We start from the raw sequence: 22,864 nt of genomic DNA, 5'->3' as shown, positions 1-22,864 counted from the left end.
CTAGGTCTTCGTGAAAGGTAAACACGCCCAGTGACAGTAATGCTATTAGCAAATAGCATTTCATTTTTCTAAGCCTCTAAAAAGCCGGATATGGGTCACTTATTCCACAACATCGACGGGAACTTTGAAAAGACAAGTTGCTGTACTCTTCGATAATGCGAAAAAAGCAATATTCGGGCGATGAACAAATCGACATTACAACGTCTGAAAACGATCAATTATTCATGTCGTTTAATAAATAAAATAATGAAAGAGAAGACTAAGATGACTAATATGTCTTAGGACGGATGCCATTTAAGCCTTGACAATAGGATAGTTGTACTGAGAAAAATCAAATATACTGGAGGGTGGATAAATTATTGTCTTGCAGACGCTTGACGCCATCTTAATATATAAGCGATTTATTCTCTAAGCAAAGAAAAATTGAAACAGACCCTGCACCGATCAATTCTCTTTACGTACTGTTAATTAAATTATAATGAATTCCCCGCGGCTGCAAAGGACTGCAGTTGACTTAGGGTGTCTGTCAAATGACATAGATTCAGTGATGATGGCTTTTATGCAGCTTATAGCTATAGATAGCTTACCATGTAGAAATTAACAAAATGAATGAACCTGGACTCATGGATAATACATAGGAATGTAGAAGTTTGACTACCTTCAAAATTCGTTCGTTTACATAGCCCATTGGGGGTTGAGGTGGGGGTTACTCAGCACGCAGGGTCTATCACCTTTCGCTCAGGATCAACGGTTAGATTCTCTTTAGCTCCTGTCGAACTAGGCTGTTACCTGAACGTTAATAAAAACAGTACTGTGCTTCTTACCACAACACTGTAGTGATGGAAAGAGTATTTGGTTCTGAACTTTTCTGGTGCGCTGTATCTGTCTGCAGATAGAAACTCGCTACTAGGTTCCACTAGGTTTCCATCTGGTCGTGGATAAGAAATTGCAAACTAAGAAAACTAAATAAGAAAAAACTAAATACATAAAAAAAAGAAATTACAAACTAAATAAGAAATTGCAAACTAAGAAAATCAAACGAAAAAAGTTACTTTAAAGGCGATGAATCACTATCGTCAGTTACTAGAATATTCTTATTTAGATTGCAAACAAACGTTTCGAAAAGTTACATTGTTTAAACCTGGTGTTCTCTGTTAAAAGCCGGACAGATTCAAGACGTCTACTGTGTTTTCTTACAGGTACTGATTTAATTAATTGATTTAGTTAATAAAGATATGATAATAAAGATGGTGAATTTTTTCTTTATTAACTTATCACTACTCACGATGAATTCGATAGCGTTGATCCTAGCAGTATGCAGGACACCTATCATATACGAACTCAGTTAAATGACCTTGCTGACCATGAGTTCTCGTAGCTCAGTGGATAGAGCGCCCGCCCGGTGTTCGGGAAGTCATGGGTTCGATTCCTGTCGGGGACTCAGAATTTTTCTTTGTCCCACGCTCGCGTCATGTTGATTAATTCACCTTCACATATAAAAAAGTGTCTCCATTTGACGTGGAAATATACTCGGATATTTGTACGGGGACGTTATCTGTTCCGAGAAGCAAACAGTTTTCTGAGAGCGAAGCTCGAGAAAAACCGTGGGCTTTGAGGAGCAAATAATGTTCAAGGGATAAAAATATCCGAGATATAGGCGGGTGGCGAATTGTCCCTCAAAAACCATGGGCCTCGCAAAATTTTTGTCGAACTTCACGAGTCTCGCAGTGTCGTTTTTTTTAAGCATTTGTGCGTCTCGCCGTCTCGATTTTTTTCGTAAAGCTGTCTCGGAGTCTCTAATTTTTGCATAGCTAAATTGCTTTTTTTGTGTCTTATAGTCTGAACGTCTCGAGCTGGAAGTTAAAAAAGCCAAAACGCTTCTGGCTCGCAAAGAAAAACGCTAGTCTCGCCTTCACCCATTTTCTTGTATTTAGCATTCACCACCCCTGAATAGGTAGGAGACTTCCCTGGGGTTGTCGACTGATTGCATTTGACCTTCAAGCCATGCAGGAAAAGAGAGGGAAAGAGAACTTTCGTTTTCAGAGTTTAGAACTGCGGTATAAACAGACTAGTTGGTTTACATGCTCTGAATATTGTTTAGATAGTGAGCGTGATTCTAATGGCCGTCATATCAAGTTATTCAATACAAATAGAAAGCGTTAACTAAACATCAGAGAAAATGTTTGATAAAATATCAGTGGTGACACCCGCTCAATCATCTTATGCGGAGTTTTAATTAAGAATCTTATTGATTACAACACTCTACTCCTAGCTTTTAATTATGCGGAAACTTTTCTTTCGCTCAGATTACAAGCAGCCCCTCTTTTTTTGCTGTCGTGTTCTATTGATTGGTTTCTTTTGGGAAAAAGGAATTTTCGATCCCATCAAACCAGGTTACAAATTAAAGGCTGAAAAAGTATGGGTAGCGGTCGCTGTCGCTGTCGCTGTCGCTTTACAGCTGCTCTCGACGCTAGCTGTAAACAAAAATAAAATTGGTGCGTTACTCGTCCTCGCATCATAGACTTCGGTTATGGAATAAATATAGGCATCCTTGTGAATGCGTGTTCCTCAGAAGGCGGAGCACCCGGTTCAGGTTTTTTTTAAGAAAAATAATTGTTGACTTATGCCTGGGAAACAAAACAACCACGTAAATGGTTTAATGAATTAACCACAGGGGGTCTCTATGAAAGCTAACGTTTGGCATTTTGAGACGTCAGATAACTAAGGGATGGTAGTGAAATATAATCAGAAACGTACTCAATTCACCGCAATTTTTGCCAGTCCAGAATCGTCTACAAATGCAAATCTGTTTCGTACAACGGCCGACAGGCTCCGCCATTCTGACAAGGAAAACTCTCACAGCGAGTCTGGGCATTAAAATATGGATAGTCAAAATAAATTTAACTGAAAAAAAATGTCCGCTTGTAGGAGAAATCTGGGAAATAGATATCGTTTTTAATTAGTATCGTATACCACTCCCCAACGTAACCATTTTTAATTGGTCTACTTGTCGCTATTCATCGCCGTCTTGCCTTTGCAGAGTAAATTAGGAAAGTTTTCGTTAAGAATCTACTGAGAAGCAAACTCTACGAAAATGAAATACCCTTGGTAAACTCTCTCTTTATCTCTTGCCAATAAATCAAGACTACAGAGTTTGATTTCCACACAATTTAATTGGAGGTAATATCTTAATATATAAGCGATTTATTCTTTAAGCAAAGATAAATTGAAACAGGCCCTGCACCGTTCAATTTTCTTTACTGTTAATTAAATTATAACGAACTCCCCCGGCTGCAAAGGACTGCAGTTGATTTAGGGTGTCTGTCAAGTGACAAACATTCAACGATGATGGCTTTTATGCAGCTTATAGCTGTAGATAGCTTACCATGTAGAAATTAACAAAATGAGAGAACTTGGAATCATGGATAATACACAGGAATGTAGAAGTTTAACTACCTTCAAAATTCGTTCTCGCAACCGGATGATCTGTACATAGCCCACTGGGGGTTGAGGTGGGGGTTATTCAGCACGCAGGGTCACCTTTCGCTCATGATCAACGGTTAGATTCTCTTTGGCTCGTGTCGAACTAGACTGTTACCTGAACGTTAATAAAAACAGTACTGTGCTTCTTACCACAACACTGTAGTGATGGATTTTTTAGTGATATTTCTGGTAAAAACACGTCAAAAGTGCGTCAAAAGTTTAAATGATGACGAAAGTAGGCGCACCTTCAACATCGTTCCCAGTCTCTCTCTTCTCTGCCTCTCTTGATCGTTGGAATAAACAGCCTGGTTGCGGCTAGTCACGTGACCACCCAGAATCTGGGTGGTAAAAAAATCTGTTGGGTGGGAGGGGTGGCAGAGTGTTTTGTTTGTTGCAGTGAGAAACTTTGTGGGTTTCAAAACCTCGAGCAGTCGCTAATCTAATCTAGATCTGGTAAACCAAGTATTTCAAGCAAACTGAGCTTTGCTAATCTGGCATAAGACATTTCTTCACATCTCATTTCTACGTGATCAATAATTCTAATACGATAACCCAGACGTGGGAACCTTCTATCACTGAGAAAGATCGATACTATCTATTATGTCTACACTGGTGCAGATTACTGGCAGTTCTAGCTTTCTGTGCACCAAAATGTAGCCCATGGCTTTAATTATTTTGTCTCCATTATTTGTTAAGTGTTTTGCCTCGTTTCCACACGTGTTGGAGTCATCAGGATATCCTCCTGTACCAAACCCGATTCTGAAATCACAGCTGCTGCAGTCATTTCCGTTGTTACTAATGATACCGATTCTCGCTTTCGAATGAAAACTAGAAGTGCCCACAGCTTTGAACCCTTAGTTGTTACACTTGTACTGCAAGGAAGCCTGTAAGCTAATCAGCGTGTTCCACGTGTTACCGTCCAGTGAGGTGGTGCGGTATTGACCGTCAGCGATCAGTGAGTACAGAGAATTGGCGTGCTTGCTGATAACGATGAACTTGATCTGGTGGCCGATCTTCATGCCAAGACAGATTTTGGAGAAAGGTGTGCTCCAGTAGGTCGGTAGCTTGGTCTCTTGGAAATCAAACCCCGTTTTTCCGCCTGCAAAGTTATAGGCATTCCTGTCAATCTAGAAATGAGAATTGTGATTAAAAGCCCTCTGAAATCAAAAAAAATAAAAAAACGTGGTTCTCTTTACTGTAAAATGCTTTTACAGTAGTTCAAATTTATCATCAGAGAGATCGTTAATTTACCTTCGTGCCGGTCAATTTTCATAGCCAGCGTCCATCCTCCATCTCCGCATCCGAAACTTCCCATGTGACAGTAAACAGCGAAGAAAACCTCAGTTGAAACACTTGACTCTCTTTCGACCTGTAAGATCGAGAAAGAAGGGCAATAAATTGAATGAAAATTTCCGTACGCGAACCATAAATGGATTAACTGCGTGGGAGGCTTTCTGTTATCATATTTTATCCGCTTTCCTTGATTTGTTAACTTACTTATGTTTGTCATGAAGTTCCTTACAAGAAGACACGGACACGGCTGTATAAGTAAAGAAAAAAAGAAAAAAAACTTTGTTTAGTGATCTGAACGCACACGTTAAAAGCATAACTTTGAAAAGATGTCCAAAAAGTATTGTCTGAGTTTACCTGTTGACTTTCGTTGCGAAGTGTAAATCTTGCTGACTAGCACTACAAGAACGTCCAGTTTCGCTTCCAATTTGGTAGGTTGCTTCGTTAGGGCGGGAATCCTGAGCCAAGTTACAAACCATCATCTTGTCGTAAGTTTTGGGGGGATACGGTGTTTGACTGTCGCTAGCGGAATTGGCGCTTGTCACCGCGATCACTACGTGCACGATTGCTCTGGTAAAGCAAGATGAAAATAATATACTCATTTTGAGAAATCGAAGTAACATTTTTCAACATCAAGAGTTTGATCAGTTTGCGTTAATGATGGAATCTGGAGTTCAACTGCATATAATCTGCGATACGAAGATCACTTTGAACTTAGTCCCTTAAGTTATGCTATTTAACAAATTGATGCGTCTGTCCTCTTATTGATGATAAATTTCGTCATAACATTGTCAAAGTGGCTGTGGAACCACGAGCCGCGGGCGAGTGGTTCCGCAGTAAACTTTGACAATGTTATGACGAAATTTATCATCAATAAGAGGACAGACGCATAAAAAACTGATGTCAATTTGTTTTTTACAATGACAAGACCCCAAAATGGTCAAATGCCGGGAATAAATGCGGGGAAAAGACGCCGTAAAGTTGCCGTAAACAAAGATAACTGAATTTTATTCAAAATGACGCGAATATTGTCAATAGCTTTTCTCGCTTTTTGATTGGCTACTTAAAAAAGTCCATAAAATCTCATTGGTTAAAAAGTTGACAGTTTGAAAGCTGAAAGTTGAACTTGAAAGCTTGTATAAATTAAAATTTTATCCGTCTGTACTCTTATTGATGATAAAAATGAGCCAATCAGCACCCGAGAAATTTGACAGTTATTGTAAAATTTACAATCGCTGTAATTTTCATCGGCTTAGTGCATCGATACGCAGCATTAATTTCTCTTTTGTTTTGCTGCAAGCAAGACATGTAAATAGGTCTGTGTGTCAGTGACTTGTACTCTTAACATTTTTTATGATTTTTGTGATACTCTCATTAATGAAATGAGTCATTCCTTCGTTTAGACCTTTCTGCTTCTTGAACCCATTAAGGTTGACTAAACTTATCAGTAGTCATTCTTATCGCAAATTTTGACAATTGCAGTAGCCACGTCTGAGTTACACGTTGGGTTTTCCGGCCACCGCACACTAACTTCAAGAGGCCTTATCTAGCAGCGGACAATAACAGCTTGTAAAGTTTACTTGAAACAACTGTAAGTAATTGTTTCTGATTGTACGAAATGATGTGTGATGTAAAATGTAATGTTTTTGTATTGCAATGGCTGAAAAGAGTTTAACAGTAGCAAACTCCAGGTGGCAAAATCTAAACGGCTCACTGGTTTTAAAGTGAGCATCATGCAGATGGAATGAAAAGTGCAAATCCAAACCAGTTTATTTCAATTCTTCCATGATTGATACGATAGTTTACCCACCTGTGCTGCAACATACTTGTAACCAAACATATAATCCGCGATACGAAGATTGTGTGGTACAGAGAAACAACGATATTCAACCCATGTGGTAAATGTTCCGTTTTTCAGTTGACTGCCATTCGAGAGCCACTAGTTTCAGGAGCCTATGTTCTGCTTGTTTTCATTTACAATTTTCCTGCTTCATACAGTTCGTCTCAGAAGATTGTATACAGAAACTGATCTGATAGTCTTAAAGTTAAAGCCAATATTAAGAGCCAGTCGACTACAAAACAAAGTATTTATTCCGAAATAACTGCGATAGTACTTTTTATCTCTTATCTGACTATACAAGAAATTCAGCAGAAAAACAATTCTTACACTTCCAGTAATTTTAACTGCCATTTTGGATGATGTAAATGCAAATTCAATCGAGTGACAATTGCGGTTTTACACTTGACAAACCTGCTATTGGCCTGAAGCTTTGTTTCAAGTCAAGGCTTGGTTTTTATCCCACCGTTAAGTAAATAGTCTAACCTTCTGTTTAATTACGCTTAAGTGCAAAGCGGAGTATGATGTAAAATTCTATGTTTTTGTTTTGGCAATGGCTGAAAAGAAATTAACAGTAGAAAAATCTAGGGGGCAAAGAATTCTAAACGGCTCAGTGGTTTTGAAGTGAACATCATGCAGGTTGAATAAAAAAAATATATATATACAAACCAGTTTATTTCCTATATGATATATAGATACGATAGATTACTCTTAACATTTTTTTTAATGATTTCTGTGGAACTCTCATAAATGAAAAAACAAATTGATTCTCACCTCAGCTTCTTTCAAATAGTAGCTACATGACGTGTTTTAACATTTATCACAAGGTTTATTTGGTTTTAGTGGAACGATTTTGAACCATATTTCAAGGTCCATAACTTGGTCTCTGTTCACCCTGACAGCATCAAACTTGGTCAAATGACAAGTCTTAACGTGTTCTTTTCCGTGAAGGTCTCAGCTCATCGACTGGTTAAAATTTGAAACTCGCCCCAGTATCCCCCGCAATCTCGGTATCGCCTGTTGGCCATCTGTATGTTCAAAATTTGAGTTGCAGCGTCACTATTGAACAAAGTCAGGAAGTTGTCTTAGCAGTAAGCCCACTGATATAATTCTAACTAGCCGTGATGATAACTTAATAATTTTGTGTGATATCGATAGAATTATAGCTTGACAACTAAAAAAAACGCTCTTTTTTTTTATCTAGAGAACTGGATATCTTTGTATTTGTGTGGTACAGAGAAACAGCGATATTCAATCCATTTGATATCAACAGTGTTTCAGTTGAGTGCCTGCCATTCGAGAGTTATTTGGGTTCTTCTACAATTTTTCTGTCTTATTCAGTTCGCCTCAGAAGTATGGTATTTAGAGGAACTGAACTTGAAGTCTTAAATATAAACACAAGTTCAAAAGCCAGTCGGCTACAAAAGAAAGTGTTAATCCCAAAACAATTGCAATAGTTTCTGTTATCTGACTACAAGACATTTTATAGCAGAAACAAAATTTCAAGGTTTTCAGTAATTTTATCCGCCTTTTTGAATGACGTAAATGCAAGTGCAACGGCGTGGCAATTACCGCTTTCTGTGGTACACTCGCAAATGAAAAAAAAACAAAACAAAACAAAAAACATTGCTGTCTCCTCAGCCTCATTCAAATAGTAGTTACATGACGTGTTTTACCAGTTATCACAAAGTTTATCTAGCTGGTTTTAGGGGAACGATTTTGAACCATGTTTCAAGGTTCATAACTTGGTCTCTGTTCATCCTGAAAGCATCAAACTTGGTCACATGACACATTTTAACGTGATCTTTTATGTGAAGGGGTCAATTTATCGATTGGTTAATAAAACTCGCCTCAGTTTCCCTCGCAATCTCGGAATGGCCTATTTGCCAACTGTATGATCAACTTTTACAGGAACAACTTTAAAACGTTATCTTAGACGAATAGCAGTAAACACTCTGATATAATTGTAACTAGCCGTAATGATCACAAAGTGATTTTGTGAGATATCGACAGAGTGATAGAATGATAGCTTGATAACTAAAGAAACGTGCTTTATCTAGAGAACTGAATATCTTTGTATTTACAAGTATGGTACAGAGAAACAGCGATATTCAACTCATTTGATATGCACGGTGTTTCAGTTGACTGTCTCGCATTCGAGAGTGACTGGCTTTCATTTATAATTTTCCTGTTTTATACAGTTCGTCTCAGAAGTTTTCTTAGAGAAACAGATCTGATAATCTCAAATATAAACCCAATTTTTAAAAAGCCAATCGCTCCAAAAAAACTTTTTATCTCGAAAAACTTGTAACAGTTTCCTCATCTGACTGCAAGACATTTAGCAGAGAAAAGAATTTCAAGATTTTCATTAATTTTAACCGTCTCTTTGGATGACGTATATGCAAATACAATCGCGTGACAATTTCCGCTTTACTCTTGACAAACTGAACTTGCTATTTGTCTGCAGGTTTGTTTCAATTCAAAGCCCGGTTTTCATGCCACTGTAAGTAATTACCTCTCACTTTCTGCTCATTTTAAAGTTTGTATTGTCAGTGTGAGTTACAGTCGGAATAGATTTTACTATATAATTGTTCATGAAGACGCTTGTAGATTCCCGAGATGTTCTGTCTTCATCTCCTCAATGGAATATAATCAGTCGTTCCTTCGTTTAGACCTTTCTGCTTCTTGAACCCATTAAGGTTGACTAAGCTTATCAGGAGTCATTTCCATCGCAATTTTTGACAATTGTAGGAGCCACGTTTGAGTTACACTTTGGGTTTTTCGGCCACGTCACCACGCATAGACTTCAAGAGTCCTTGTCTAGCAGGGACACTAACGGCTCGTAAAGCTTACTAATTCAACTGTAAGTAATTATTACTGATTGTGAGCTGTAAAAGATGTCTGCTGTAAAATGAAATGTTTTGTTTTTGCAATGGCTGAAAAGAAATTAACAGTAGCAAAATCTAGGCGGCAAAGAATTTTGTGCGATGCCGATAGAATGCTAGTCGGAATAACTAAAAACGTAGCTTATCTATAGAACTGGGTTTTCTTTGTATTGTGTGGTACAGAGAAACAGCGATATTCAACTCATTTCATAAATGTTCCGTTTTTCAGTTGACTGCCATTCGAGAGCCACTAGTTTCAGGAGCCCACGTTCTACTTGTTTTCATTTACAATTTTCCTGTTTCATACAGTTCGTCTCAGAAGAGTGTTTAGAGAAACTGATCTGATAGTCTTGAAGTTAAAGTCGATATTAAGAGCCAGTCGACTACAAAACAAAGTATTTATTCCAATATAATTGCGATAGTACTGTTTATCTCTTATCTGACCACAAGAAATTTAGCAGAAAAAATTCCAAGATATTCAGTAATTTTAACTACCATTTTGGATGACGTAAATGCAAATCCAATCGCGTGACAATTACCGCTTTAAACTTGACAAACTTGCATTTCGCCTGAAGGTTTGCTTCAATTCAAATCCTGGCTTTTATCCCACTGTAAGTGAAAAGCTCTAACCTTGTGTTGACTTTAAAGTTTGTATTTTCAGTCTGAGTTACAGTCGTAGTAGATTACCAACCAATAGTTTATAAAGACGCTTGAAGATTATTTGTTTGTCTTCATCTCCTGAGTGAAATTTTGATTTTATCTTCTTCGTTTACTATAAGTCCTTCTGACGTTTAGTCCTTGCTGCTTTTTGAACCCATTAAGACTGATGAAGCCTTACAGTGTTTATTCCCATTGGAAATTTTGACAATTGTAGGAGCCACGTTTGAGCTACACTTTGCTTTTTCCGGCCACCACGCACTGACTGCAAGAGGCCTTACCTAGCAGGGACAATAATAGCTTGTAAAGCTTACTGGATTCAACTGTAAGTAATTGTTACTGATTGTAAGAAATGATGTCTGATGTAAAATACTATGTATTTGTTTTGCAATGGCTGAAAATAAATTAACAGTAGCAAAATCTAGGCGGCGAAGAATTTTAAATGGCTCACTGGTTTTAAAGTGGACATCATGCAGATGGCATGGAAAGAAAAAATCCAAACCAGTTTAACAATTCCTATATGATAGATACGATAGATTACCCATCTGGATTGCTTTCTACTGGTAGCCTAACATATAATTCGCGATACGAGGATCACTTTGAACTTTATGCCTAACGTTACAAGCGTTGTAATTTTCATCGGTTTGGTGCATTGATAGGCAGCATTAATTTTTCTTTTGTTGTGCTGTACGCAAAACAGGTAAATAGGTCTGTGTGTTACTGACTTGTACTCTTAACATTATTTTTTTATGATTTCTGGGTACTCTCATAAACTTTTAAAAAACAGATCAATTTTCACCTCAGCTTATTTCAAATAGTAGTTATATAACGTGCTTTAAAAGTTAATATATAGATTTAGCCAAGCCTAAAAGCGGAGCTCCTGATTGGAATAACTGACGATAAAGGAAAAAGAGAGTTAAAAAAAAAAAAAATCTTAAAAGTTGTTGTCACTGACTTAAAAATCTTAAAATAGACGTTTCGGCTAAAATACTATAACCTTCTTAAGCATTAAAGCATTAAATCAGCCCCAAAATAATCAGCTTCAAAGCCACAGAGGCTTTGTTACTTTGCCATATTTTCAAGGAATCTCTGAAAAAAAAAATTGCAAGAACTTTGGGACAATTCGACGTAAATGTTGCTCATAAACCCTTCAAGACGGTTGGTTCGATCCTGAAGAAACCGAAGGATAAATTCGATCAAGACCTGTCAACTGGTGTCGTGTATAAAATCAATTGTAAAAACTGTGAAAAACTTTACATCGGTCAAACATCCAGAGCACTGAGATCCAGGACAAAAGAACATAAAAGAGCCGTCCTCACATGTGACAAGAACTCTCTTTTGGCGCAATACTGTATGAAAAACAACCACGAATTTGATTTTAATAATGTCAAGGTCATAGACCGCTGTCCCTTGTGGTCGCGTAGATTGTTCTTGGAAGCGTGGCATTCCATTCGCGAACCGAACTCAATTAATGACCACGCGCATATTCCAGACATTTACAAAATGCTAAATTAATCCCTAGCGAGTTCCTCACATTCTTGTAAACATCTCATTTACATTTAGACGCCATTAACATTCATTTCATCACTGAAGAAGGTTATAGTATTTTAGCCGAAACGTCTATTTTAAGATTTTTAAGTCAGTGACAACAACTTTTAAGATTTTATTACTATGCCTGACTACAACTACAGTATTTTCGAAAAAGAGAGTTATTTTTTCTTGGATCAGAAACTCAAAAAATGATCAGTTGATCAATTTTAACAAACTATACCCAACAATCCTAACCAAGATTGTAGAAATTACGTACGCAATATATCAGGGACTTTCCAAGAGACGATTGTACAAGGAATATGTCAAAAGAAAAGTCAACAACGCGCCAGGGGCTAATTTCCGCCGAAGTTTTGCCTTTGCGAGTACTCTTTCCTTCTCCCCCAGAGAAATAACGTGACTTGAGCCCGCGATTCAATCGGTAAACCAGTAACTGGTCAGCGGTCAACTTTAAAAAATGCAACCTCGATGAGTTCTAAACCTGAGCTCGCAATGTAGTCACGTGATACTGGTCAGCGGATAGCTTGTTGTGAAGCTGTCAATTGACAGTAGCGTGGACGCCCAAAATGTAGCACGCCCAAGATGTAGCTATGGTAATGGTGCTTCTCTCTTAGATTTCAAGGTATTGGCGTACGGACGGACGTACCTACGGACGGACAGTCACGTGACAACCAAAATTTTTCAGATCGATGGGTTACCAAATTTTCTAAGGTATGGGGCTCCGCTCGCGCGCCTTCGGCGCGCAGACGCTCCGCTATCACAAAGCTTATTGGGTTTTAGTGAAACGATTTTGAACCATGTTTCCAGGTCCATAATTTGGTCTCTGTTCACTCTTAAAGAATCAAAATTGGTCACATGACAAATCTCAAGGTCATCTTCCATGTACAGGTTTCAGTTTATCGATTGATTAAAGTCTGAAACTTAGTAACCCAGTTCCTCGCGCAATTTCAGAATGGCCTATTTGACATCGCTATGATCAACATTTGAGTTACAGCGTCACTATTGAGCAACGTGAAAACGTTATCTTGGACGAATAGCAGTAAGCAAACTGATATAATTGTAGCTATCCGAGATGATAACTGACCGGTAATTTTGTTAGAAATCGATAAAATGGCAGCTTGATAACTAAGAAAACGTAGCTTACTTATATCTTTGCATTTGTATGGTACAGAGAAACAGCGATATTCAACTCATTTGATATGCACAGTGTTTCAGTTGACTTGCCCCTCGAGAGTGACTTGTTTCCATTTACAATTTTCTTGTTTTGTACAATTCATCTCACAAGTGCAGTTAGAAAAACTGATCTGATAGTATTAAATATCAACTCAATTTTAAAAGCCATTCGACTACAAAACAAAGTGTTTATCCCAAAACAATTGCAATAGCTTCCCTTACCTGATTACGAGACATCTAGCGAAAAAAGAATTGCTGGATTTTCAGCCTTTGAAACCGCCCGTTTGCACGACGTAAATGCAAATGCAATCGCGTACCAGCTCGTAAAGTTTACTAGATACAACTGTCAGTAATTGTTACTGATTGTAAAACATGATGTCTGATGTAAAATGCTGTGCAAAATCTAGGCGGCATAGAATTTTGAACAGCCCGTTTGGATGACTTTTATGCAAAGATAACGGCGGGACAACTTGACAAACGTTCTATTTGTCTGAAGGTTTGTTTCAAGTCAACGCCTGGTTTTCATCCCACCATAAGTAAATAGCTCTCACCTTAAGTTTGTATTTTCAGTCAGAGTTATAGTCGGAATAGATTACCATAAAATAGTTTATAAAGACGCTTGAAGATTGCCAGCATCTCCTAATTGGAGTATTGATTTTATCCCCTTGGTTTACAATAAGCCCTTCAGTGACGTTCAACCCTTAACAGTATTTGTCCCCATCACAAATTTTGGCAATTGCAGGAGCCACGTTTGACTCACAGATCGTTACGGCTTAGTTTTTCCGGCCACCACACACTGACGCTATTTCTAGTAATGGGACTGTCCTTATGACATGGGACAATTTTTCTATTTCTAGCACAAATTGCGCCATCATGCGCGGCACACGCGCGTACATGACGCGAGGATTTTTGCGGATGTAGCGGAAAAAGTCCGAAATGTTTGATGCTTTTGGCCCGCAACTCAATACGTTCATGTTTATTGGAATTTTGCTTCAGTGTTTTCGTCGTAAACTGCTCCAGTTTGAGTGAAGTAAGACAGTGTCGAATTTAGTTATATCCTGCTTTGTATCACTGACCAAGTTGTGTTCCGCTGCTTCTTTAACAAGGGATCCACATTACTCCACTCTAAGTTTCACGTATGTTGAAGATTAACAGCTTTTCTATAACACAGCAAAACAACTAGTTGGATATATTTGGATTTAGCAGCGTTTCAGGACTTCAAAGTTTCCCTCCTCTTGCCACACGCTTGCGAGGATTTCGCCAGAGTCTATCGCAACCGAACAGTAAAAAAAAAAAAAAAAAAGAAAAAAAAAGTTTTACCTGAATTGTAAGCAACGCTTGATGTTTCATCAAGGCCCTATAAGTTTTATGTCTGTAGATACTGCTCAGTTTTGTTTGTGTAAAAGTCCAAGAAATTGTCTGTTGTCGATGACTAAGAGCGCCCGCCGATGCGTGTTTTCTAAGTCATTAAAACATGACAAATTGGACTTCCGCACTTTCGTTTGAAAACGTACATCGAACCCATATAATATCTGTAGTTTTTAAATATGTTTAAGGTTGATAAATGTTTGACAACATATTAAAAGCTTCGCTGAAAATATGTGAACACAGCAAAAATAATCAGCAAAGTTACGATGACGCTTTTTTGTCAACTCGAATAACGATTTCGATTTTGTTGGTTGAGTTATCAAAACTCCTTGTCTATTGCATTTTCGCAGTGTAAAATTTCACTATGTTAAAGAAACACACATGATGTTAGTAGCCTTTGGGCGTTTGTGAAAATTGTTGCAGCATCTCAGTACAAAAGATAACGAAAGAAAACTTTGTCAAGATTTGTTGACAATTGAAAACACCGACTCGGACTTGAAAGTGCACGCGCTGCACTATGCAAATGAGCGACTTGTACCCGTCAGACTTTCCTTTCAAAATCTTTTGCAAACTCGCCAAACAAGCAGAAACAATAAGAAACTATCAAAAACAGGTTTTGGTTATGATTAAGCATTGCTTGGGAAACTCACAAATTGAGTCGATACCAGAGTAGAGAGTTTTCTTACATAACTGTTCTTTACAGAACAAACGCAAAAAGCTTACGCGTATAACTACCGCGAGCAGATATTATTCATTCACAGCGCGAAATTGAAGTCTTGTTTTCGCCCCTGAGAAACTCACCTTTTCCATTAGCTCAGAGCATAAAACTACTTATAAGAACCCTGGTTCTTATTCCCTGCCTTATTCCCTGCATCGCTGTGAAAAATCTCCAAGAGAATCTCGCAACTCTCACCATTTGATCAGGCAACGTGACAACATCCACGCGAGAACCCCCAACACGTGCGTGGATCCGCGCGGATACATGTTCTAAAAATAGAAAAATTGTCCCATATCATAGGTGCGCGTGACGGTGCGCGCGGATCCCAAGACTTACGGTCTCCGTCCCCGATTATGGCTCCTGGATTGAATAACCTGAAACTACACAAAACGTAAGCTGTGAAAAACATTTTTAATACAAGAGAATTTTATACTTTAATCCTGCGTTAGCGTTCTGATTGCAACAAGTTAGTCTCGGTTGAGCCCGACCCAATCAAAACTCAGTACTTGGTCAGCGGCTAACTTCAAAAAACACTTGACCCCAATACGCTCTAAACTTGAGCCCGGGATATGGTCACGTGATACTGGTCAGCCGATACCTTGTTTTGACAGGTGTCAATTGACCATAACAGGGATGTCCAATATCAAAGATGCACTCTGTAAACCAAGACGGTATTAGCTGGGAGTATGGCCGCCATGATGTGCGACGTTGTTTTTCATCGTTGGGCGCACGCGCCCGCGATACACACCGCTAGCCATGTTGACCATAAAAAAAGAGTTCCATAGTTTTCTATTTCTATGCTTGTACGTGGTTCTCTTCTAATAGTTATGGTGCTCCGCTCGGCGGCCGTTCGGGCAACCGGAGCTCCGCTATAAATGTTGATTTATTTTAGAAGTCTTCTTTCAAATTAAAAGTTCAGAACCTGGATTTTTTTTCTGATTGGTGATAAAGCAAAAGATACTGATGTAAAGTTTATATGAAATATTTCATATATGAACTGCGGTTATAGGTGAAAGTGAAGAATGATCGTCGCAGTTAATTTTCCAATTTAAGCAACTGGAAAGAAGAAGCCTGAAAAAAATCAGGGCTTCAACGGGATTCGAACCCGTGACCTCCGCGATACCGGTGCGATGCTCTACCAACTGAGCTCGCAATGTGTGGCTTCGTAGCTCAGTTGGTAGAGCATCGCACCGGTATCGCGGAGGTCACGGGTTCGAATCCCGTTGAAGCCCTGATTTTTTCTTTTTCAGGCTTCTTCTTTCCAGTTGCTTAAATTGGAAAATTAACTGCGACGATCATTCTTCACTTTCAAAGCAAAAGATACTGAAAGCCAAATGGCTCAGGGCTGTCCTGGAGTGGGAGAATGCCCAGCCCCTGCACAGTAATAACATTTCGAATTAATTTTGCTATTTTATGCCAGTTAACTCTTCAACACAGTAGTTAAATATTACCCCAACAAGACCTTAACCCTCAACGCCCTCAGTACTAGAGGTTTTTGATGTTGCAACAAAACCCTGAGATGAAAAAGCGAGCAAATGCCCGGCTGAGTACTGACAAAATTCAAAATACAAATCCCGACACGTACAAATTAAAAGACTTGAGCGGGGAAGAAATTAAACATTCGTTTTATGAACCTTTGTCACAGGGAACTGCACAATAAAAGATACCAAGAAAAGAAATTGCCTTGATTAAATGGAGAGGTTATTCCTGGCTTCTTTCCACTGACTGTTAAAATACAGGAGCACGCAACGGATCCTTTGAATGAAACATCTGATCTCCAGCCGATTCCTTAAACAGCGGGGGAACAGATTGCCGTGTTTTCACGAGAGAGGTTTACTACGGGTACTGCTTACCGAGGTTTCGTAACCAAACCGCAGTTAGTAGAAAAGCTGTTTACACGGAACTAATTAACTAAAGTAGGCCGCATGCAACGGACGGTTTGAGGTTTTCTCGGAAAGCAAGTGCTGCAATGTTGCAAAGAAACTATTGGAAAATTATAAAATTTCTGACTTTACTCCAATGCCGAACGCAGGTCGTTGTCAAGTTGTTGGCGGTGATGTCGAGCCAAACTCTCCTTAAATGTAAAGCTTTGTAGATGAATACTGGAAAGAAAATTTTGATATCCCGCTGAGCCCGGCTCTTCCCGCAAAAAAACCTGAAACGGCATCTGCCGCGGAGCCCGGGCTACGTAAATGTTTACCGGTACTTCTTATTTGGGGCCGCTTAAAATTCTAACATTTTCTTTTCTTCTCCATAGACCTCAATTATGATTTTTTTTTTTCTCTATCTGTGGTAGGTCTTCATCTTATTGCGCCTGCCTGTACACTGTTACTAAGCTACTGAGCTTCTAACAGAAAGGAAACCCTTACGGCACATGACAATGAACGGGCCGAGAAATAGCAGTCCGGGATTTCTTTGCCTAAACATGAGTTTATTTAGCTTTTTTGGCCCGTTGACTTGAAACCTACTTATATTAGGAGGAATCTTTGTCTATTTTTCTCTTCTTTACGCGCTGAACGCGTGATTGCTTGCTGCCAATATGTCGCGACAAAGTCTGCTTTTCCTCGGTTACCGTCGGTTACCGTCGATTACTGAGCTAAACCATGCCTGATGAGGCGTTCAACTGTCGACAAACTTATGTTGGCACACTTCTGATTTTACCGCCATTTACCGAGGTTTGCTACTGTGTTTACACGATTGAAAATTTCACTTCAGTAAAATTAAAACAAAACTAAGGTAAACATCTTTCGTGAAAACACGGGGACAGACACATCTAATCACAGTCTTTGATCTTATTTACCTACCACATTTTCTTACAATTTTTTTCGTGTTTCCTAGGTGTACCTTAAAGAAGGCAAGCAACTTGACCAGATTAATACCTGTATAAAATAATGATAAAAAGAAATTTAGAAAACTACGTGCGAGATCTTAACATTGCAAAACAATCAGGCGATAAGGCCAGAGAAGGACGTGCTTATTGCACTCTTGGTATCGCTTATGCGAATATTGGTGATTTCAAACGGGCCATAGATTACCACAAGCAACAACTGAATATTGCAAAGGAACTGGGACGGAGAGATGTTGAAGGAAGTGCTTATTGCAATCTTGGTATCGCTTACAGGAATCTTGGCGATTTCAAACAGGCCATAGATTACCACAAGCAACATCTGAGTATTACAGAGAAACTGGGACAGAGAGATGAAAAAGGACGTGCTTATTGCAATCTTGGCAACGCCTATCAGGTTCTGGGTGATTTCAGACATGCCATAGATTATCACAAGCAAGCTCTGAGTATTGCAAAGGAACTGGAACAGAAAGATGGAGAAGGACGTGCTTATGGCAATCTTGGCAACGCCTACCAGGGTCTGGGTGATTTCAAACAGGCCATAGATTATTACAAGCAAGCTCTGAGTATTGCAAAGGAACTGGGACGCAGAGATGCAGAAGGAGGCGCTTATGCAAATCTTGGCACCACCTACCAGGGTCTGGGTGATTTTAAACAGGCCATAGATTACCACAAGCAAGCTCTGAGTATTGCAAAGGAACTGGGACGGAGAGATGGAGAAGGAGGCGCCTATGCAAATCTTGGAAACGACTACCAAGGTCTGGGTGATTTTAAACACGCCATAGATTATCACAAGCAAGCTCTGAGTATTGCAGAGGAACTGGGACAGAGAGATAAAGAAGGAGTTGCTTATGGAAATCTTGGCAACGCCTACCACGGTCTGGGTGATTTTAAACAGGCCATAGATTACCACAAGCAAGATCTGAGTATTGCAGAGGAACTGGGAGGGAGAGATGGAGAAGGACGCGCTTATTGCAATCTTGGCAACGCCTACAATAGTCTGGGTGATATCAAACAGGCCATATATTGCCACAAGCAAGCTCTGAGTATTGCAGAGGAACTGGGACAGAGGCACAGAGAAGGAGGTGCTTATTGCAATCTTGGCGACGCCTACAGGAGTCTGGGTGAGTTCAAACAGGCCATAGATTACCACAAGCAAGCTCTGAGTATAGCAGCGGAACTTGGACAGAGAGATGGAGAAGGCGTTGCTTATGCAAATCTTGGAAACGCCTACCAGGGTCTGGGTGATTTCAAACATGCCATAGATTATCACAAGCAAGCTCTGAGTATTACTAAGGAACTGGGACAGAGAGATAAAGAAGGTGTTGCTTATGGAAATCTTGGCAACGACTACCAGGGTCTGGGTGATTTTAAACAGGCCATAGATTACCACAAGCAAGCTCTCAGTATTGCAATGGAACTGGGACAGAGAGATGGAGAAGGAAGTACTTATGCAAATCTTGGCAACGCCCACTATAGGCTGGGTGATTTCAAACAGGCCATAGATTATCACAAGCAATCCCTAAGTATTGCAAAGGAACTGGGACAGAGAGATGGAGAAGGACGTGATTATTCAAATCTTGGCATTGCCTACGGTAGTCTGGGTGATTTCGAAAAGGCCATTGAAAACCACAAGGAAGCTCTGAAAATTGGAGAGGAACTGGGACAGAGAGATTTAGAAAGACTTGCTTATGGAAATCTTGGAATCGCTCACAGGTGTCTGGGTAATTTCCAACAGGCTATGGAGTGCCAAAAGCAGTCACTTGACATTGCAAAAGAATTGGGGCAGAGAGATGGAGAAGGAACATCTTATGGCGATCTCGGCATTGTTTATCGTCTCCTTGGTGATTTTCAACAAGCCATAGATCATTTCCAGAAATACCTTAGCATTAGTAAAGAACTTGAGAACAGAGCTGGAGAAGGACATGCGTATGGCAGTCTTGGCAATGCTTACCAAGGCCTGGGTGATTTCAAACAGGCCTTAGATTACCACAACCAACAACTGAGCATTGCAAGGGAACTGGGACAGAAAAACGAAGAAGGGCATGCATTTTATTCTCTAGGTCGTGCTTTCGAATTATCGGGTGATTTACATGAAGCCCTCAATTATTATCGATCCAGTGTAAATGTCTACAATGAGGTAAGAAGTCTTCTTCAGTCTGAGGATACGTGGAAAATAAGCTTTCGTAACAGGTGTCAGCATTCCTACACTGCCCTGTGGAGTCTTCTCCTACGACTTGAAATGCCCAAGGAAGCTTTATGTGTTGCCGAACAAGGACGAGCACAGGCCTTGATGGATCTGATGAAATTGCAATATGGCTCTGAATCACCAGCGTCTGAGTCACTGAAATCTAAGGCAACAACGACTGACGTATTCAATGAGATTTCCACGCAAACAATTTTCATCGCACTGGAAGGTAACACAGTCAATTTATGGGTACTCATTGGTACAGATGTTCATTATGAGAAAACGAGCATTGAAGATGTCTCCTCGCTAATGGAAAATGCCTTCAAAGAAATTGGTGTTGGTGTCCATGTTAAATGCGAAAATCGTTCAATGGATGAGTCAGAACGTGACGCACTGCTCAATGAAGAATCTTGTCAGCGCATGGCAGATTGTAAACCCAATTCTCTCCGCCTCTTGTTCGAAACTGTAATTGGCCCAATTGCACACTTGCTCAAAGGCGACGAATTAACTATTGTCCCGGATGGCCCATTGTGCTTGGCACCTTATGCTGCGTGTGTGGATGAAGCTTCCAAATATCTCAGCGAATCTACCAGGATCCGCATTCTTCCCTCGCTTACAAGTTTAAAATTGATCACAGGTTGTCCAGAGGGCTACCACAGTAAGAATGGAGTGCTTCTTGTGGGAGATCCATGTTTGAAGAGAGCCAGGCCAAAGCATCGCGAATTAAACCCTTTGCCATGGGCCAGGAAGGAGGTAAAGATGATAGGCGAGATTCTTAACACCAAGCCTCTTACGGGAGAAGAAGCAACCAAGGATGAGGTGCTTAAACAGCTAGGTTCAGTTGCCTTGGTACACATTGCGGCTCATGGTGACATGAAAGCTGGCGAAATTTTGTTGGCCCCAAATCAGACATCCAAGACCCCCAAGGAGAAAGACTACATGTTAAGAATGTCAGATGTACAAGCTGTTCAGCTGCGAGCGAGACTTGTTGTACTCAGTTGTTGTCACAGTGGTCGAGGGAGGATTACACCTGAGGGTGTGGTCGGTATTGGCAGGGCTTTCCTGGGCGCTGGTGCTCGTTCGGTGCTGGTGTCACTCTGGGCAGTTAATGACAAAGCCACTATGGAGTTTATGAAAAGCTTTTACGAACATTTGGCTCGCGGGCACAGTGCTAGTGTGGCTCTAAACTGGGCTATGAAATGTCTCCGAGAGTCAGAGAAGTTTTGTGCCGTGAAGCTCTGGGCTCCGTTTGTCCTCATCGGTGATGACGTCACGATCGAATTCGGACAAAATCAATAAGAACATTGAGTGTACCTTTTACTTTCAGTTGACTTTAGTTCGATTATTTGATAATTTGGATAAAGGTTTGCATTGAAAGAGACGTAACTTTGCCAGAGAGATTTGCGTCCAATATCTTCTTAGCAAAGGCGGATATGTCACCTGAGCCTGTGCGTCAGAAAAGTTTACATTTGGCTACCACCGGCTTGTCCGGTAAACTGCTCTCACCAAATTACCCACCGTGGAACTTAATTCAGAGGGTAGATGTTGCAATCATTTGACCTCGCGGGGACAACATCAGGACCATCGCAAAGAGAAACTGTGTGAACCAAACTTGACAATACCGCCTTGTCAACTGATCATTTAGTGGTAAAGCAACAGATTGGAAAAAGAGAGCGGGGACTGAAGAGACAACGTGAAACATGACCAAGATGAAATGACTTCCCCCCCGCGAGTGACTGTTCAATTGATATTGACACATTCAAACAACATTAGCACATTAGTTGGCACATTAGTGTTTACTGTGTTCGTACATGGATTCTAAAGTCGGTTAACATCGATTAGGTTTAGTTCAACTCTTAAGTGGAGATGTTTTGTGGAACGTCCACCTGTGGAGTGCATTCGAATATGCATTTACTGTTTTAGCTTACATTTGAAACATACTTTGCCTTCGTGACATCGCGGAAAAGCAAGGAGAACTTATTTCATCGCGTATTAAACGTTACATTATAGTAACGGATTTATTTGTTTCGGTTTCCGCTTGTAGTTTAGAGCTTTTTGTTGTATTTGTATTTTAGGAGCTTAATTATGTGTTCCCGTTGTCGAATTTTCCATAATAGTTTAGCCATTGAAGAGGCCAGGCTCCCGATTGGTTTATAGGACGAGAAAAAGAAAATGGCTAACGGAGGGCAGTCTGGAGAGGAAAAAAAGTGCACCGGCCACGCTCGGCTGGCTTCGCTCGCCCACCCTCGACTAGCTTCGTACGCCCAATTCTTTTGGCGCCTGCCGAAATTTTTCGACCTTTACCCCATTCGGGAGCCTGTCCACAGGCTAGAAAAAAATTATGTTATATTACTAGAGAATAAGTGTGGGCAGGGTGATCCTCATGGGTAGTGCGCTCGAGTCCGGATCAAGCGGTCTGGGTTCGAGCCTTGGCTGGAGTGGGGACATTGTGTTGTGTTCTTGGGCAAGACACTTTACTCTCAGTGCCTCTTTCCACCCAGGTATACAAATGGGAACCGGCGAATTCAATCCTGGGGGTAACTCTGCGATGGACTAGCATCGCATCCTGGGAGGAGTAGAAATGCTTCTAGTCGCTTCATGCGACGGAAATCGGGATAAGCTCCGGCTTGATGGGTCACTTGGCTCGTATGCAGGCTTTTTACTAAAGAATAGGGAGATTTCAAATCTGTTAAGGCTAGTGTGAGCAGTCATTAAAATGATTTCAACATATTATTGTTCTTTTCGTAACAAGGAATTAACCCTTAAGCCCTGTCCAAACGGGAAATGTTTGGCGTTCAAACATTATCAAACATTGTTTGCTGACCAAACATATTGATCTAGTACTGAGTGGCCAAACGGTCAAACATGTTTG

General features: G+C 40.0%; 2 protein-coding genes across 2 annotated transcripts; one reads left to right on the top strand and one right to left on the bottom strand.

Moving 5' to 3' along the window:
- Nucleotides 1-4,055: 4,055 nt before the first annotated feature.
- LOC145485464 (uncharacterized) lies at nucleotides 4,056-6,613 on the bottom strand. The gene is made up of 4 exons (XM_081464130.1): nucleotides 6,584-6,613; nucleotides 4,735-4,852; nucleotides 4,400-4,582; nucleotides 4,056-4,297 (listed from the first exon to the last, which is right to left on the bottom strand). Exons 1-4 carry the CDS (start codon nucleotides 6,611-6,613, stop codon nucleotides 4,056-4,058), a joined length of 573 nt encoding a protein of 190 aa, XP_081320256.1.
- A 3,844-nt stretch (nucleotides 6,614-10,457) lies between these two features.
- Nucleotides 10,458-22,864, top strand: LOC145486071 (uncharacterized). Its single transcript, XM_081464780.1, has 3 exons — nucleotides 10,458-10,477; nucleotides 17,798-19,369; nucleotides 19,607-22,864. The coding sequence occupies exons 2-3, from the start codon at nucleotides 17,851-17,853 to the stop codon at nucleotides 21,289-21,291; spliced, it is 3,204 nt and encodes a 1,067-aa protein (XP_081320906.1). The 5' UTR covers nucleotides 10,458-10,477; nucleotides 17,798-17,850; the 3' UTR covers nucleotides 21,292-22,864.

This window comes from Orbicella franksi, chromosome 4 (genome assembly GCF_964199315.1).
Source record: "Orbicella franksi chromosome 4, jaOrbFran1.1, whole genome shotgun sequence".
Lineage (NCBI taxonomy): Eukaryota > Metazoa > Cnidaria > Anthozoa > Scleractinia > Merulinidae > Orbicella > Orbicella franksi.
The sequence above is the reverse complement of the archived record's forward strand: the minus strand, read 5'-3'. Positions and strand labels throughout refer to the sequence as shown.